The 17,603-nt window shown below is 43.8% G+C and overlaps 1 protein-coding gene across 1 annotated transcript in view; it reads left to right on the top strand.

Annotated features, from left to right (window-relative positions):
- Window positions 1-17,603, top strand: part of MYO1H (myosin IH) — a 43,724-nt gene that overhangs the window by 15,132 nt on the left and 10,989 nt on the right. The window contains exons 11-18 of the mRNA XM_089894595.1: window positions 85-190; window positions 472-552; window positions 2,451-2,542; window positions 4,263-4,357; window positions 7,184-7,230; window positions 10,654-10,734; window positions 11,882-11,987; window positions 12,712-12,829. Coding sequence (XP_089750721.1) covers window positions 85-190; window positions 472-552; window positions 2,451-2,542; window positions 4,263-4,357; window positions 7,184-7,230; window positions 10,654-10,734; window positions 11,882-11,987; window positions 12,712-12,829 — 726 coding nt within the window. The remainder of the gene's footprint in view (window positions 1-84; window positions 191-471; window positions 553-2,450; window positions 2,543-4,262; window positions 4,358-7,183; window positions 7,231-10,653; window positions 10,735-11,881; window positions 11,988-12,711; window positions 12,830-17,603) is intronic.

Here is a 17,603-nt window from a genome sequence, read left to right as displayed (position 1 = left end):
CATCCTTAAAAATAAGTAAAAGCAATTTTTTAAAACTTGGTCTACTCACGTAGCTTTAGTTACTTAAATCTTTTGCACCTCTAGTTTTGAACAGTTCTGTATAAATTACTGCAATGAGAAACTCCAGCAACTATTAATTGAGAGAACCCTAAAAGCGGAACAGGCAGAATATGAAATGGAAGGTATAGAGGTAAATGTTTCGATGTTTTCTCCTCATTTGATTTCTTAACCTAGCAAAAGACATTTACTTGAGAAATATTATTTCATTGGAGATTTTTCCGGATTAGTTCTAAGGATTATTTTTCACTCCTTCGTGGGAATTTATTTTGATATTCAGCAAGTATTCTTTTTGAAATGTTAGAGATAAAAATCAGATTTGGGAGAAACAGTTGGGAAATCACTTTAAAAGAATTATATTTGATGTTCATCTTAATCCTTCTTGGAGAATTTTTTTCCTCTTTGTTATTTTAGTGGGAGCCAATTCAGTATTTCAACAACAAGATCATCTGTGACTTGGTAGAAGAGAGACATAAGGGAATCATTTCCATTCTGGTGAGAAAATTAACATTGATTTGGGGCCCGTTCAATGGTATTTACAATACCCGGAAGATCTTTTCCCCAGGCTTACAAAGGGTTAAGAGTGAAATCCACTGGATTATTGAAGGATGCAAGTTGAACTTTTTTGCTGAATGTTTGCTCTAGGCTTTAGGCCAAGCGTCCCCCTCTTGTTCAGATTCACAGACCTAAATTGTAGCCCATCAGGAGATCACAAGGAAAGACCTTTTATCATCAAAGCATGCGTGTTTCTCTTTGACAGACATGGCAGGATGAGCCAGGGAACTGGGGACCTGGTTTAGGCACTTGGGGGAGGGGCTGCTTTCATGCTTAGCACTGAGCAGGGAGCCAGAAGACTTAAAGGAAGGCTTTATAGAGAATATCCATGGATCCTGAGTTGAGGCTCTGTGAGGTGAGCCTGTGACCTTGTTTTGAACTATTGTGACTTCTGAGAACATCAGGGTCCTCGAATCCACGATTGTTCCACTTCAAACATCAACGTCTCTAACAAATTCTGAAGGCCAGTGAGAAATGACTTCCCTGCCTTGCCTTCCATTCAGGATCATCTGTACTACGGTTTGCCTCCCTGTTAATGATTCTGAAGCACAGCAGGGACATTGATGGGTGGTGACTGTAGTCGCCAGGAACATGGGCACCATCTCGATTCAAATCCCAGCCCTACTGCTTATTAGCTGTGTAAGCTTAGGTAGGTGTCTTAACCTCTCTGAGCTCCAATTTCATCATCTTTCAGTGGGTCCAGTGATAACAGCACTTACCTCAGAGAGGAGCTGTAAGGACAAATTAAGCGAAATAATACATGCAGAGGGCTTAGAACTATACCTGGTGCGTGGCAAGCATTCAGAATCTATCTGTTCAACAAATACCTATTGAATGCTTACTTTGTGCCAGGATTCTGCCTTGTGCTTTGAGACATGGCAGTGGACAAAACAGGTCAAAACAGCTGCACTCAGAGGCTTTAAATTCTCGCATGGAGAGACTAACAACAAACAGGTGGATTGGCAAAATGCACAGATTGTGCAATGGAGAGAAAAGCAGGAAAGATTAGATGTGCTGGGGAGGGAGGTTCAATTTTAGGTAAGATGGTCTAGGAAGGATTCTCTGAGAAGGTGACATTCGAGCAAAGACCTGAAGGTGGGGACAAGCTGCGTGGACGTCCAGGAAGCACAGACTGACGTAAGCTAGTACATGTACGTTCAACGTGCCTACAGATTGCTAGCCTAGTATTTTAAAATACCTTAGTAGTAAGTACTTGTTTCTATTTGGTTTGCCATAGATGGAATCAGAAAGCATAGAAATGTTGCTTTGTAAGAATTGTTTCTGCAACATGAACCCAGCTTTTTTGTTGTTTTAATAAAAGCTACAGGGTTGATTCATTTTTTTTAAGATGGTCAATTAAATGTTATCACTGTTGAGGACCCAAAACAGGAAATAGACATAGCTTGTGAAATAGGAAAGGTTAGACTCAACTAGTTTTACGGCTCGCTTTCCCTGAGGGCTTTGCTCCTAGTCAAAGAGGGTATGTTCTTGGCCAGCTGGTTACGAGTGGTTAAGAGACAATGAAGTTGAGTGTTTCAGCTGGTTATGAAAGCTGCGAAGTGTCCCTGGGAAGACTTTGGACACAGGTGTCAGACAGGTGGGAGAGTTGACTTTTCATGGAAATTTCCAGTCTCTCTGGTTCCAAGGTTCCCTGATCAGATTTGAGAAGCTGAGTACGTGTGATGGATTACCCTTCCTCCCCCAGAAATGTTCACCCAAACTTGTGTGAGATGATATATTTCAATCCACTACATTTTGCCCCAGCTGGTGGAAGCATTTAAACTTGGAATTGATGGAGGGTGGTGCCATGAACAGAGACTTCTGTTTCTGTTTTGTAGGATGAAGAATGTATTCGTCCTGGTCCTGCTACAGACTTGAGTTTCCTGGAGAGACTGGAAGAGAAAGTGGGCAAGCACGCACACTTCCAAACGTAGGTGTCTCCTTGCGAGGCTGCTGCATGGGGGAAGGTCATGTAGAGTTGACCTTCGAACAACACGAGTTTTAACGGCGTGGGGCCACTTATACATGGGTTTTTTTTTTTCAATAGTAAATACTTACAGTATTACGTGATCCCATCCCCTGTTGGTTGAATCCATGGATACGGAAGGCCAGCTATGAGTTATACACAAATTTTTGACTGCGTGGAAGTCGGTGCCCCTAAACCCCATGTTGTTCAAGGGTCAACTGTATCTACGTTATCTTGGATATATGGACAGTGCTCTCCAAGAGTACAGATACTTCTTCATTCCTAGAAATATGATGATACGCCAACTGCACAACTTTTGTTGGTAGGGGTCAAGCTCATGTGAATTCCAAGTAGAATTTTTTTTTAAGATTTTGTGTCTTTATTCATCATCATTTCATTTTGGACATGTCCACATGCATGAAATGTCTCTTCTTAATTCAGGTATAAAATTCATGCGGTGGTGTATGTAGATCTGAATTGTGCAACCAGATGAATTATGGTATTTGTGTGTACCCACATCACCATCCCACAGATGAAGACATAGAGCATTTACAGCACCCCAGAAAATCAACTAGAAATTTAACATAGTCTTTGAGACAAGGAGGAGAGAATTTAAGGGCATGTGCTCTGGAGTCGTAGGGAGCTGGTTATGAATCCCTGTTCAGCCACTTATTAGACATGTGACTTTGGGCAAGCAATACTCCTGAGCTTGAGTTTCCCCTTCTACAAGATGGGATAATTAATATACCTACCATATAGCATTGTAAATGACTACATAAATCACCTAGTGTAATTTCTGGCCATAGCAAAGATTCAGTAAATTGTAGTGACTATTAGACTATTGTAGTGACTTATAGACTATTGAAAGGATAAATAAGTGGAACTGGATAAGTATATGAATCAAGAATGGGAAAATAAGTTGTAAGATCTTCACAAATGGGATAATATATGGCCATGAGAATGAACAATCTATAATACATGTAATGATGTAGGTAAATCACAAAAGCATGTAATCAAGAGAAATCAGACACAAAAGAGTACATACTATATGGTTCCATTTCTATGAAATATCAAACCAGGTAAAAACAACCTCTTCTGTTAGCTGTCAGGCTGTACCTGGAGAGGGCTCAAGGTTGGGGGTTCTCAGTGACTAGTAATGTTCTGTCTCTTGATCTGATGCGAGTCACACAGAAGAATTCAGTTTGCAAAAATTCATTGAGCTGTGCACTTGGGATACGTGTGTACATAATATATATGTATATACATTTCAAAAAATTTATAAAAGATTATGGATCACCAGGATCTGAAAAACAATATTTCATCAGTATTTTAGTCTCTCAGCATCATAAAAATGTAAAGTAGTAAAACTGACTTTTAGGCATCACCTAGAAAAATGGAAGTTATTTCATTGTACAAATAAATGTGTTTCTGTGACTCATGTATTTTTTTTTCCATTCCTCGGTGCTAATGAGAAGGAAGGATCTAATTTTAGAGAGACCTTGGTCTGTAGCCAGAAGAAATCGGAGGCGAGGTTTCCTGGGAGCTGCCCTTTGCGGTTAGCTTTCAGTGCCGGACTCCAGCTGATTGTCACAATCCTAAACAACTCTTTTGCTTTATATGTTGGTGCATTTTGTGGCAGTGATGTAGAAAGTTTCAGTTCGTGTCTATTTCTGTCTTGCTGCAGCCGGAAGCTGGCAGGTCCAAAGGGCAGAAAGAGGATTGGCTGGATGGAGTTCCGGCTCTTCCACTATGCAGGAGAGGTCACATACTGCACCAAGGGTGAGTGTCTGTGGGGCACAGGTTACAGGTCACAGCCATGCAGGTGCCCCCGAGTCCACTGAAAAAATGCTGCACATCTGTCTCAAATGTTCCCTAGCCCCGCGTGCAAATACGCCATTTTAAAAGTATTTTAAAAGTTTTTACTTTTATATATAACCACTTTATTGTGATAATTCACATAGCATCTATTTCACCCGTTTAAAGTGTACAGTTCAACAGTTTTTAGTATATTCACTCTGCAATTGTGCAGTTATCGCCACATTCTGTTTTAGAACATTTCCCCATCACCCCAAGAAGAGCCCCTTTACTCATTAGCAGTCACTCCCTATTTTCGCCCAGCCCCTCTCCCCCAGCCCTAGGCAACAAACCAGTCTACTTTCTGTCTCTGTAGATTTGCCTATTCTGGACATTTCATAGAAATGGAATCACACAACATGTGGACTTCTGTGTCTGGCTTCTTTCACTTATATAATGTATAATGTTTTCAGGGTTCATCCACGTTGTCATTCCTGTTTAATTGCCAAATAATATTCCATTGCATGGTTACACCACATTTTGTTTATCCCTTCATCAGTTGATGGGCATTTGGGTTGTTTCCTCTTTTTCGCTATTATAAATAATGCTGCTGTGAACATTTTTTTCAAAGAATTTTTCAAACACTTTCTTTTGTCACTTCTGCTTTAGGTTCTAGATAATTTTTACTTCTAAATAAGTTTATTTTGCTAAAAAATCTTTAAAAAGTAAAATACTGTGTATTGGGTTTTTTCCCTTAAGTACAGAGTGGTATAAAAAAGAAAAAACTTTTTAAATAGGACAAATCTCTCTATGTATATAACTTATTGATTTTTGTTTAAAGAATAAAGTAATACACATGCAAGGCTAGAAATTTCTGACAGTACAGAAAAGTACAAAAGGAAAACTAAAAACCCCTTTTATTCTTAGTCTCTCCCTGAGGTAAATACAAGAACTAACTGGAAAATACAAATGTCTTATGCATATACTTACACACGTGGGGACGTGCACGTGTGCACACACACACACACATCTAAATAGCACAGATTGTTATTTTGTGTTATCTCTTTTGCATTTTTCATTTAATGGATATTGGCAATCATTTGGACTCCAACTAATATTCATTGAGCTCTCACTATGGGCCAGGCACTGTCCCAAATGCTTTACCTCTGTTGCTCGTTTTGACCTTACAGAACCACCCTGTGAGGTGGGTAGCCTTATTAGCCCCCTTTTAATCTATGAGGCAGTGAACTCAGAGAAGTTAAATAACTTGACCAAGGTCACACACCCAGGCCTCTTGCCTCCAGACCTGCATTTGCTCTCCATAGCAAGAAACAGATTCCTCTGCATTTCTTCTGAAAAGCTACAGGTACTCCCTGTGGGGCTGTGTCCTGTCATCTGTTTGATGGCCTCTGGTTGTTTCCAGCTTTGTCTCTTGTAAACACTGGTGTGTTTGACACTTTTGTCTATTCCACTTAGCCAATTTGTGCACATTATATACCTAGGATAAATCCCCAGAAGTGGCATTGCTAGGTTAAAGATTCTATCAAAAGAACTGAAAGCAGGAACACGAACAGATATTTGTATACCCATGTACCTAGGAGCATTATTCACAATAGCCTAAAGGTGGAAGCAACTCAAGTGTCCATCGATGGATGAACGGATAAACAAAATGTATTCTATCCTTTCGATGGAACATTATTCAGGCTTAAAAAGGTAAGACATTCTGACACCTGCTGCAACATGGATGCACCTTGAAAACATTATGCTAAGTGAAAGAAGCCAAACACGAAAGGACAGATCCATTCCGCTTACGTGAGGTACGTAGTCAAATTCATAAAGACAGAAAGTAGAGTAGGGGTTATCAGGGGCTTCAGCGAGGAGGAATGCGGAGTTAGTGTCGGACCAGTACAAATTTTCAGTTGGGGAAAAAGAAAAGTGTTCTGGAGATGGATGGATGGTTGCACAACGATATGAATTCACCTAACGCCACTGAACTGTACGCTTAAAGATAGTTTAAATGGTAAATTTTATGTTATGTATGTTTTACCCCAATAAAAATGTTAGTTTTGATAAGTCCAAATTGTCATCTAAAAAGGTTGTATCTTAGACATTGCCAATGCATCTTTTTTTTTTTCCTGATGCATGTCATCTTTAGCTGGTTTTGACTTTATAATGCCATCTAGTTACTAATTTAATTACTAACTGGCTAGGTTTTAAGTGAGCATTGATAAGCCAAGTTTTAAAATTGGAAATAATGTGTCTTCCTTTGATGCCATTGGGTACCACTGGTCCAAGTGCTTGTGCTTGATTTTTGTCAGTGGTGGGGGTGATTTTCTCATTCATCTACATAGTCTCACCTGGCTGCCCTTGGAAATCAGCTCCCTTCCATTGTTTCAATGTCATTCATTGTATGTGTAGTTCTTTACTAGGGCACGTGTACAATACTCAGTGTAAAGACTCTACATTCATGTGATAGCTCATCGGGGTTTAGCGTGTAGCATGTGAGCTATAGGTCAGTTCTGAGGACTTGGTTCTTGACCAAGGATGGAGTTATCCCCCAGGGACATCTAGCAGTGTCTAGAGATCTGGCATCTAGTGGGTAGAGGCCAGGGTTGCTGCTAAACATCCACAATACACAGGACAGCCCCCAAAACAAAGAATGATCCAGCCCCAAATGTCAGTATTGCCAAGGCTGAGAAACTCTAATCCTAAAAGATTATTTTTAGAATTTCCCTTTACAATCAGTTGGGATGGAATTGTATTTTTACTCAAAAACATTGATTCAGGGATTTCTTATTCAATGTTTTACAGGATTCTTGGAAAAAAACAATGATCTCCTCTACAGACATCTGAAAGAAGTAAGTCTGAAACTTAAGTATATGTATTTCTGATGGTTATGAGATATCACGTGTGATACTGACTTTGGGATAGATTTGACTTTCTGGATTTTTCTCTTCCATGCATTAAATTAGAACTCCAGCATATCATGGCCGGAACAGACATTTAAGATCATCTGTATGAACACTTGACTCAACAAACCCATTCATATGTGTGTGGTGTCCCTCCTGTGTGCCAGGCATGGTGCTAGCTCTGGGGTCTCAGTGGTGAACAAGACAGTCCTCGTTCTCAAGGAGGCTTATCATCGTGGGGTGGGGGCAGGGTGGGGAGGGAGGGAGGAGTGGCTGAGAATAAATACACACACAATTAAGTTATCCATCAGTGAGAAGTGCTATGAAGAAAATATGGAACTGTGATTGAGAGGGACATTTTAAATTTAGTTTAAGTGGTCTGAGAAAACACCCTCGTTGAGACGACTTTGAACTAAAACCTGAATGAGAAGGATCTTGGCCTTGGAAAGATCGGGGCTACTCCAGGTAGAGGGAACAGCATGTGCAAAGGCCCTGAGGCCCAGGTGAGCTCAGCATGTGTTCAGTGAGGGGGGGCATTGAGAGCTCAGCAGGATGAGGTCCCCAGGGAGGAGTAGAGATCTTGTCTTGGAGCAGTGGGAATACACTGGGGTGACACAATCCAAGGATGAAGAAACTGAGACCCAGAGAGATCATGACTTGTTCAAGATCATATCTCAAGGTGGGGCAGGAACCAGGTTATGCCCCTGGGGCTACCAATGAAATTCCATCTGTTTTCATATGCCTCACTGATCAGAGAAACCTTGAGTTTTTTTAAGCCTTTATTTTGTATTAAAATAGTTAACTGTTTTTTAAAAATTGGATCGTATTTAATGAGCTTGGTTTACAAAAAGCTTAAATAAACCTAGAGAGACATTTTCAGAGAGAACATGCAAACGGTTCATCTCAGGAGTGTTTTCTGCCCTTCCCTATTTTTCTCTACCACTTTAGGACCACTTGTCCCAACCTCTGGGATTCAGGATGGATAAGCGATTCCTAACTTTGGATGTCTGTTCCAGGTGGTGCTCTCTGGGTCTGAGTCTCAGCCTGACCCTGTCCCAGCTGGCGGCGGGGGTGGGGGTCTCATGGCAGATTTCCCCATCGGTGAAGTGGGTCTGTTGATGCCTTCCTCTTGGAGTGGAAGGTTCTGTTGGACAAATGGGAGACAGTGTTCCCCTTGTGGCTTTCCCCTCTGTGGGCATTGCCCATCCCCTTCACAAACCCATCCACGGAGGGTGCTTCCCACAGGAAGAATCTCTAAATCTCCCACTTTTTCCACCAGGGCTGAAGTTCCTTGTACTTTCTGAGATGGGTGCTTTCTAATTTTTAAAATTTCCTACCTGCAAATTACTCTCTCATGCCACTGTGAGTTTAAAATTGGGGTGAGTTTAAAAAAATTCTTTTCTAAATTTTAACTGTGGCAAAATACACATGCATAATATGAAACTTACTATGTCAATCATTTTTAAGTGCACAGTTCAGTTGTGTTAAGTACATTCCCATTGTTGTGCAATCCACCTCCAGAACTCTTTTCATCTTGCAAAACTGGAACTCTGTACCCATTAACCACTAACTCCCTTATTCCTCCTCCCCTCCAGCCCTTGGCAACCACTTTTCTACCTTGTATATGAATTTGGCTACTCTAGGTACTTATATAAGTGAAATTACACAGTATTTGTCTTTTGTGCCTGGCTTGTTTTACTTAGCATCACGTTGTCAAGCATCATCCATGTTGTTGCATGTGTCAGAATTTCCTTCCTTTTTAAGGCTGAATCATCCTCCATCGTATGGCTATAAGGAAAAAAAATTTTTGTGTGTGTCCAATTAAAATTTTTGAAAAGATATGCACAGAAGGAAAAATCAGACATACCAAAGCTGATGTCCTTGGACCCATGTCAACAAGTCCGTCTCCTGAGAGCCAGCTGTTCTAACCAGTTTATTGTGTATCCTCCCAGGGATGGTACAGACCACGACGTGTGTGTGTGTGTGTGTGTGTGTGTGTGTGTGTGTGTCCCTTTTTCTTTTCTTTTCATACACACTATGCATGTGGTCCTGCATCTTGCTATTTTTTCACTTAACACCGTATCTTGGAGATCATTCTTAAAGAGCTGGTTTGTTCTGTAGCAGCCTAGCTGGACTGGAAATAATTATTGCTTCATCATGTCCAAGGAAAAATAATCAGATGGCCTCACCAAGTAGACGGAGCACTGGATATAGTACAGATCTTCCTCAACTTACATGGGTTACATCCTGATAAACCCATCATATATTGACAACATCATAAGTTGAAAATGCATTGACTACACCTAACTGCTGAACATCGTAGCTTAGCCTAGCCCATCTTAAAGGTGCTCAGAATGGTTACATTAGCCTACAGTGGGGCCACATCACCTAATACAAAGCCTATTCTATAATAAATTATTGAATATCTCATGTTATTGATTGAATACTGTACTGAAAGTGAAAAACAGAATGGTTTTGAGTATATTGGTGATCACATGGCTGACTGGGAGCCGTGGCTTGCTGGGCTGCCCAACACCATGAGAGTGTTGTAAGCCCAGGAAAAGTTAAAAAAACAAAATTCAAAGTATGGTTTCTATTGAATGTTCATCACTTTCACCCCACTGTAAAGTCAAACCATCGTAAGTCGGGGACAGTCGGTATTTGAACATTTTCTTCTACATATGATTGTGTTTTTTTTTTTTAATTAATTAATTTTTTTTGGCTGCATTGAGTCTTCGTTGTGGTGCACGGGCCTCTCATTACGGTGGCTTCCCTTGTTGCGGAGCACGGGCTCTAAGCGCGCAGGCTTCAGTAGTCGTGGCACGCGGGCTTAGTAGTTGTGGCGCACGGACTCTAGAGCGCAGGCTCAGTAGTTGTGGCGCACAGGCTTAGTTGCTTCGCGGCATGTGGGATCTTCCTGGACCAGGGCTCGAACCCGTGTCCCCTGCATTGGCATGTGGATTCTTAATCATTGTACCACCAGGGAAGTCCCTATGATTGTGTTTTTTTTTGTGTGTGTGTGTGTGTGTGTGTGGTACGCGGGCCTCTCACTGTTGTGGCCTCTCCCGTTGCGGAGCACAGGCTCCGGACGCGCAGGCTCAGCGGCCATGGCTCACGGGCCCAGCCGCTCCGCGGCATGTGGGATCTTCCCAGACCGGGGCACGAACCCGTGTCCCCTGCATCAGCAGGCGGACTCTCAACCACTGAGCCACCAGGGAAGCCCCTATGATTGTGTTTTTTCCCCTCTTCTTCTTCAAGTGCTCCCAAGGCAGATGGCTCTGGTCCACTGTGCACACTTATGTGAACTTTCCTGAAGACCCCGTAATGATTTCTGAAGCAGCAAATGTGGTACTCATTTCTCTTTACCTACAGGTGCTGTGCAGGTCCAAAAACAGAATCCTGAAGGAATGCTTCCGGGTGGCCGAGTTAGAAAACCGGAGAAGGCCACCAACAGTGAGTGGCAGGGGGAAATGTCTGTGTAAAATTGGAAAGGTAGCAAAAATCACCCAGAGGGTGCAAGTACTTTAGTTACCTATGCTTTTTAAGCTGTCCTCTCCTTTGTTTGGAAGTATCACTCTCTAAATGTTCTACTAAATATATATTTTCCAAGGTTAGAACCAGTGTGTTCATTTGCAGACATTCATTGAGCACCTACTGTGTGTCAGGCACTGTGCTGGGCACAGGGGTATCTACCAATAACAGAACAGACAGTGTTCCTGCCCTCGTGGGGTTTACAATCTAGTGGGAGATGGTATAGGAAGATACAGTTAGTCCCCTACACACAAACCTTCAAGTTGCGAACTTGCAAAGATGCAGACGTGCGTGCCAGCAACGTCAGGCATGAGTGAAATTGCAGCTTGCCCTCCATCTCCCATTGCTGACGGTCCTTCAGCTCTACCATCTCCCACCTCCTCTCCCTCCTCCAGTCAGTAACTCTTCTTGCCTGTTCACTCCATGCCAGCCCCTGGATGCCAGCTCTTGTACTCTACTGCTGTACTTTTCAAGGTGCCGTACTGTGAGATTAAAAACGTTTTCTTATTTTTTGTGTTTGTTTTTAATTCACTATTGTGTGAAAAGTATTATAAACCTATTACAGTACGGTACTACATAGCCGATTGTGTTAGTTCAGTACTTAGGCTAACTTTGTTGGACTTATGAACAAATTGGACTTAATGTGCTCTCAGAACGGAATTTGTTCATATGTAGGGGACTTACTGTATCATCAAATAAAGAAAGAAATTACAGTAGTGCGAGTGTCATAGAGGAAGCTTGGTAACAAGGAAACAGGAAGGTGGTGGAGGGTGACTGGCTCAGCGGCAATGCTGGCTCCTACGAGGTGCTCACTTTGTATTCGCCAAGTGAGGGAAGCATCCTGGAAAGATGCTTGTCCAGCCTCCACTTGACCAGACTGAGCTTGGGCTTCTCAGGCCAGGACATTCAAAGCCTTCTCTTAATGGACAAAACAGTTTGTGACAGGTAACAAGCAAAACAGTCTGTCGAGTGTTTGGGTCTAAAGGGCCAGTCCTGTGATTTAACCAGTCTTCTCTGTATACATGGGGAGCAACAGTGTCTGTTTAGCTCATTCTCTCTCTCCCTGCAGGTGGGGACTCAGTTTAAAAACAGTCTGAGCAGCCTTCTGGAAATTCTCATCTCTAAGGAACCTTCGTACATCCGTTGCATCAAGCCCAACGAGAGTAAAGAACCCAGTGAGTTGTGAATTGTTCAGAACACTGAGCTCAGGGAAATGAGGCTGGGCGGAAAACCAAGACGACAGTGGGGAAAGTCCTAAAAACCACCACAGGCTTGCTGCTTGTACTCTGCATTAAATAATAGAAGGCAAATGAATAAGGAGGAGGGTTCCTTTCATGGTCCTGTGTGAGCTTTGCTCAGAGCGTGGCCAGTTTCAGGACTAACACAGCTGAGCCAAGCAGACCTCAGACGTGAGGGGAAGCAACACTGCTTCTCTCCAGCCAGTGAAGAATCTTCCAAAATGGTCTATGACTTGGGTGTTTTCTAAGCTTGTGCTGTGGTCTCATAACAAAGCTGTACAGTCAAAGGCTAGAATCCAGGCAGGAAGAGCGAATGAGTGAAGCAGACCAGCTGTAATGCAATAGGGAATGGAGGGGACTGTGGCCAGCTGGAGAGGGCACACCCTGTCTAAAGGGGCAGTCCTCCTTCCTTAGGGCCATTTGTTGCCATGTGGGGCTCTAGGCCCAGAATGGCCAGATCTCATGGATTTTCAAGAGAAACCAGAAATTCAGACTTTCCTGTAAAATTCCCCCATTAAGAGAAACACAATTAGGACCTAACAAAACATGCCTCGTGGCCAGACCCAGCCCACATATCGTCAGCTTGCAGCCTCTGGTCTGCCTTGGTTGAAACAGAGCCACAGGGTCCTTCACCGTCACTCTTCCTTCTGTGTTTCCAAAGGCAAGTTCGATGTCTTCCTCATAAGGCATCAGATCAAGTACCTGGGGCTGATGGAGCACCTGCGGGTGAGACGGGCCGGCTTTGCGTACCGACGGAAATACGAGCATTTCTTGCAAAGGTAAAGTTTGTCTTGTTGATCTGAAGCCAGTGAAGTGTGTGGCGATGAATAAAAGGCCATCCCCGAGGGAACTCCATTTGCTTCTTAACTGCTGTAGCGGTGACAGTGATGAACACTGACATTTCAGAGAATAGGAAGCTGACTTAGTTTGCCACCTTCTCTTCATTTCGCTAAGCCCCTAAGTTCTTGGAATCTACGAAGTACGAGACGCGATGCACAGACTTGCCCCCAGGGGGCAGACGTGGGACATGCACCCTTGGGGTCTGTACTTGGCTGGGGAAGACCCTCCCCATGGCGACCATGGGTGCTGGTTTTAGCGCGGTCAGTCTGGGAGCAATCCCCTTGGCCGTGTGGGCTGTCCAGAGACACAGTGTAGTGGTGATAACATGGGTGTTGGAGCCGCAGATTCTTGGGTGGGAATCCCCATTCTTTCTCTTCCAACTGAGACCTAATTCCTCATGTGTAACACGGGGATTAAATTGCTCTCGAGGAGTTTGTAAGGCTTTAATCATACATCCACCACCACTATTACTATGGCCCAAATTGCTTGTGCACGTGGTTGGGCTGCATGTTGTTCGTGCTAGCAGGAAAACAACACATTTACACTCGCAAGAGAAGCATAATAGAATGGTTCTTTTTGTGGGTCAACATGGTTGGATATCAGTAATTTCATATTTTAACTTAATATTAGACTTCTTATTTTTAAAATATTTTTAAGTTGAAGTATAGTTGATTGACGATGTTGTGCCAGTCTCTGCTGTATAGAAAAGTGACTCAGCTATACACATATACACATTCTTTTTTTAATATTCTTTTTCACTATGGTTTATCCCAGGAGATCCCTGTGCTCTACGGTAGAACCTTGTTGTTTATCCATTCTAAATGTCATAGTTTGCATCTATTAACCCTAAACTCCCAGTCCATCCCTTTCCCTCCTCTTCTTGCCCTTGGCAACCACAAGTCTGATCTCTATGTCTGTGAGTCTATTTCTGTTTTTGTTTTTGTTTTTGTGGTATGCGGGCCCCTCACTGTTGTGGCCTCTCCCGCCGCGGAGCACGGGCTCCGGATGTGCAGGCTCAGCGGCCATGGGTCACGGGCCCAGCCGCTCCGTGGCATGTGGGATCCTCCCGGACCGGGGCACGAACCCGCATCCCCCGCATCGGCAGGCGGACTCCCAACCACTGCGCCACCGGGGAAGCCCTATTTCTGTTTTGTAGATAGGTTCATTTGTGAATATTACGCTTCTTTTGAAGTACAACTTCATAATTATAAAAAGCACATGCATGAGGTTACATTTTCAATCCAGTTCCTCGCATTTTGCAATTTACATCGAGATCCTGTGCTCTGAAACTTCATTTATGGTGCTCTTATTTTCAGCCCCTCATTTAATCTCAGATTTTTCTCTACCCACGGATCTTGCTTACTTTCCTCCCATGAGCCTCGTGTCTTGATAATTAATATCTGTTTATATGCATTTATTAAGTAACCATCTCTTTCCTCACTGTTGTTTTTTAATGATTTACCTGCCGATCTAAAACTCTGATGAGTATCATCAGCATTAACCTTTTGAGTTGCTACAATTTCAGCTAAATACACTGAGGATTGTATTGACCTGTGTGGTTCTATCTTGAGAAACAGTGTGTCTTTGGGTTTTAGAAACAGTGAAAAGAGTTACAGACAACCCCACCCCAAATACTACCTTGGAAGGCTCAGCGGGGCCTGGGACCCCAGCCTTGGAAATCTCTGCCCAGCTTTGCTCTATGCTGTAGGTACATTTGGGTAAGCATCTCCATCCCAACTCTCACAGATGAAACACCGTCACAGGTGTCCCCCTGGAGGCCCATCTGGAAGGCAGGTAGGAAGGAAACGTGGGACCCTCAAGCAGCCTAGTGTCAGAGGCTGGTTGTCACCCCACTCTCCTTTTTGTCCTCTCTCCTTTTTTCTTTCATCTGTCACCATTTGGGGACCACATTGCCAGTGGATAGCCATGGTTTTCTTTTCCTAAACGGCTTCATTGAGATATAATTCACCGACTGTACAATTCACCCACTTAAAGCATCAGTGGCTTCTGGTATTCACAGATCTATGCAAGCACAGTCCATTTGAGAACACTTTCGTGCCCTCCAAAAGAAACCTCATACCCTTTAGCTATAAACGCCCTAACTCCTTACCACCCTGCCCCAGCCCTAAGCCACCACCACTCTCTACTTTCTGTCTTTATAGATTTCCCTATTCTGAACACTTCATACAAGTGTGGTCGTATCATATATGGACTTTAGTGTCTGGCTTCTTTCCCTTAGCATGATGCTTTTTGTGTGTGTGTGTGTGTGTGCGGTACGCGGGCCTCTCACTGTTGTGGCCTCTCCCGTTGCGGAGCACAGACTCTGGACGCGCAGGCTCAGCGGCCATGGCTCACGGGCCCAGCCGCTCTGCGGCACGTGGGATCTTCCCGGACCAGGGCACGAACCCGCGTCCCCTGCATCGGCAGGCGGACTCTCAACCACTGCACCACCAGGGAAGCCCAGCATGATGCTTTGAATGTTCATCTACGTTATAGCATATGTCAGCACTTCATTCCTTTTTATGGATGAATGGTACTCAATTGTGTGGACAGACGTTTTATTTATCCATTCCTCTGTTGATGGGCATTTGGGTTGTTTCCATTATTTGGCTATTCTGAATAATGCTGCTGGGAACACTCAAGTACAAGCTTTAGTGTGATCGTGTGCTTTCATTTCTTTGGGCACATACCTAGGAGTAGATTACTGGGTCAGATGGTAACTCAAGTGTTTGTTTGAGGATCTGCCAGTCTTTTTGCCAGGGTTTTTTTTGTGTGTGTGTGCGTGTGGTAGGTTAGGGTTAGGTGGGGGGAACCTCCTTGACATACCAGTTTTGTTCATCAGCGACTTGTCATTCACCCTTATCTCATCCATTTTTCTGAATCTGAAGTCTAGTGAAGACGGAAACAGCAGCCACTGCCCACCCCGGCCCCAAACACACAGGCATCTGCCGTTCCAGTCTTCCTGCGTTTTTTCCTACGTTGCTGCTGTCGGGCTTGTTTATTCTTTCTATAAATACTAGTGAGCCCCTGCTTTGTACCAGCACTGTCCAAGGTGCTGGGTAACAGCAGTGAACAAGACAGACCCCACCCCTGCCCATATGGAGTGCACTTTCTACTGGCGATAACAAGGAGATATAGGAGGTCAGGTGGGGCGTACATTCATTGAAGGAAAATGAATCTGCGTTGGGGAAAGAGTGGTCCAGGAGGGCCTCTCCAAGTAAGGAAGCGAGCCATGAGGATATTTGGAGGCAGCTGTCTGGGCAGGAGAGCCTGGAGGTGGGAACTGGGCAGCTTGAGGACCAGCTAGGAGGCTGGCATTGTTGCAGGACAGTGGCCCAGGGGAAGGCAGGAGAGGCCCATGGGAGTGGGCTGGAGATGTCCGAATGTGTGCACCCTCCCTGGCACTGCTTCCCTTGATCAGGGAGCGACTGCATCTCAGAGTTAAAAAGGACAGAAGTTATGAGTCCCTCTACCCTGCAGGCATTTAAAGCATCTCCCCATCTCCTCTGTGTCTGTCTAGCCCATGTTTAGACAGCTTGGATGGTGTGTGCTAGTGATGGGCCTGACCAGACAGGAGGGAGCGGGGCCTGGCGTTGCTCTGCGTTCCCTGGGGTTGGCATGTGTCTGTACCTTTGTGTGTGGCAGTAACAGAGGGAAGTAATCAGGCAAGAACATGTGACACTCAATGCCTGTCTTAGTTCAGGCTGCTATGACAAAGTACCATAAACTGGGTGCCTTATAAACAACAGAAGTTTATTTCTCACAGTTCTGGAGGCTAGAAATCCAAGATCAGGGAGCCAAGCACAGTCAGGTTCTGGTGAGAGCTCTCTTCTGGATTGCACCCTGCTCTCTTCTCATCACATCCTTACATGGTGGAAAGAGGGCAAGGGAGCTCTCTGGGGTATCTTTTATAAGGGAACGAATCCCAAGGATGAGGGATCCACCCTCCTGACCTAATCACCTCCCAAAGGCCCCATCTCCTAATACCATCATATTGGGGGTTAGGATTCTTCAACATATGAACTTGGGGGTGGGAGGGCACAAACATTCAGTTCATTGCAACGTCCTTAATGGATTTTCTCATAAAGTATAATTCCAGGAAAATAAACGTGTTCTTAACGGTTTGACATTTGATTTTAAAGTAACACAAACCATATAATGATATTAAGGGAAGGAAGCGTAACAGGAATACCATAGCTAACATGTTTTGAAGTCTCAGACTGTGCCAAATACTTTCCATGGGGTATCTCATTTCAACCTTGTGACGACCCCACGAGGAAGGTCCTGTCATTCATTGTTTGTGCTGCAAAGTGAGGAGGTGAAGCGACTTGTCCAGCTCCTGAGCTGGGCTCCAGCCCAAGCAGTGCGGTTCTAGTCCAGTGGCTCCAGTTGCGTCACTTCTAGCCTCAGTCCACAGGCACTTCTGAACCCTGCATCTGAACCCTGCATTCACTTTTTTCATCATATTACAGACATCACTGTTATCTTTATCGCGACCACGTATTAGAAGGGAGTTGCATTTTATACTGAAATCAGGTTCTTAAGTCAACCTTGGGTCCAAAATTACCCTTGAAAAATCCCTCGTCCCTTATCAAGCATGATACCTTTTCTTCCCGTGCTGGACCGTACTTGTTTATACATCCCTTTGTCTGTTGATGGACATTTGGGTTGTTTCCACCTTTCGTCAGTTATAAATAATGATGCTCCGAATAT

This window comes from Delphinapterus leucas, chromosome 14, assembly GCF_059928025.1.
Source record: "Delphinapterus leucas isolate spDelLeu-1000000601 "Yukka" chromosome 14, BTC_Dleu_Yukka2, whole genome shotgun sequence".
Classification (NCBI taxonomy): Eukaryota; Metazoa; Chordata; class Mammalia; order Artiodactyla; family Monodontidae; genus Delphinapterus; species Delphinapterus leucas.
This window is presented reverse-complemented; position numbering and strand designations above follow the sequence as displayed.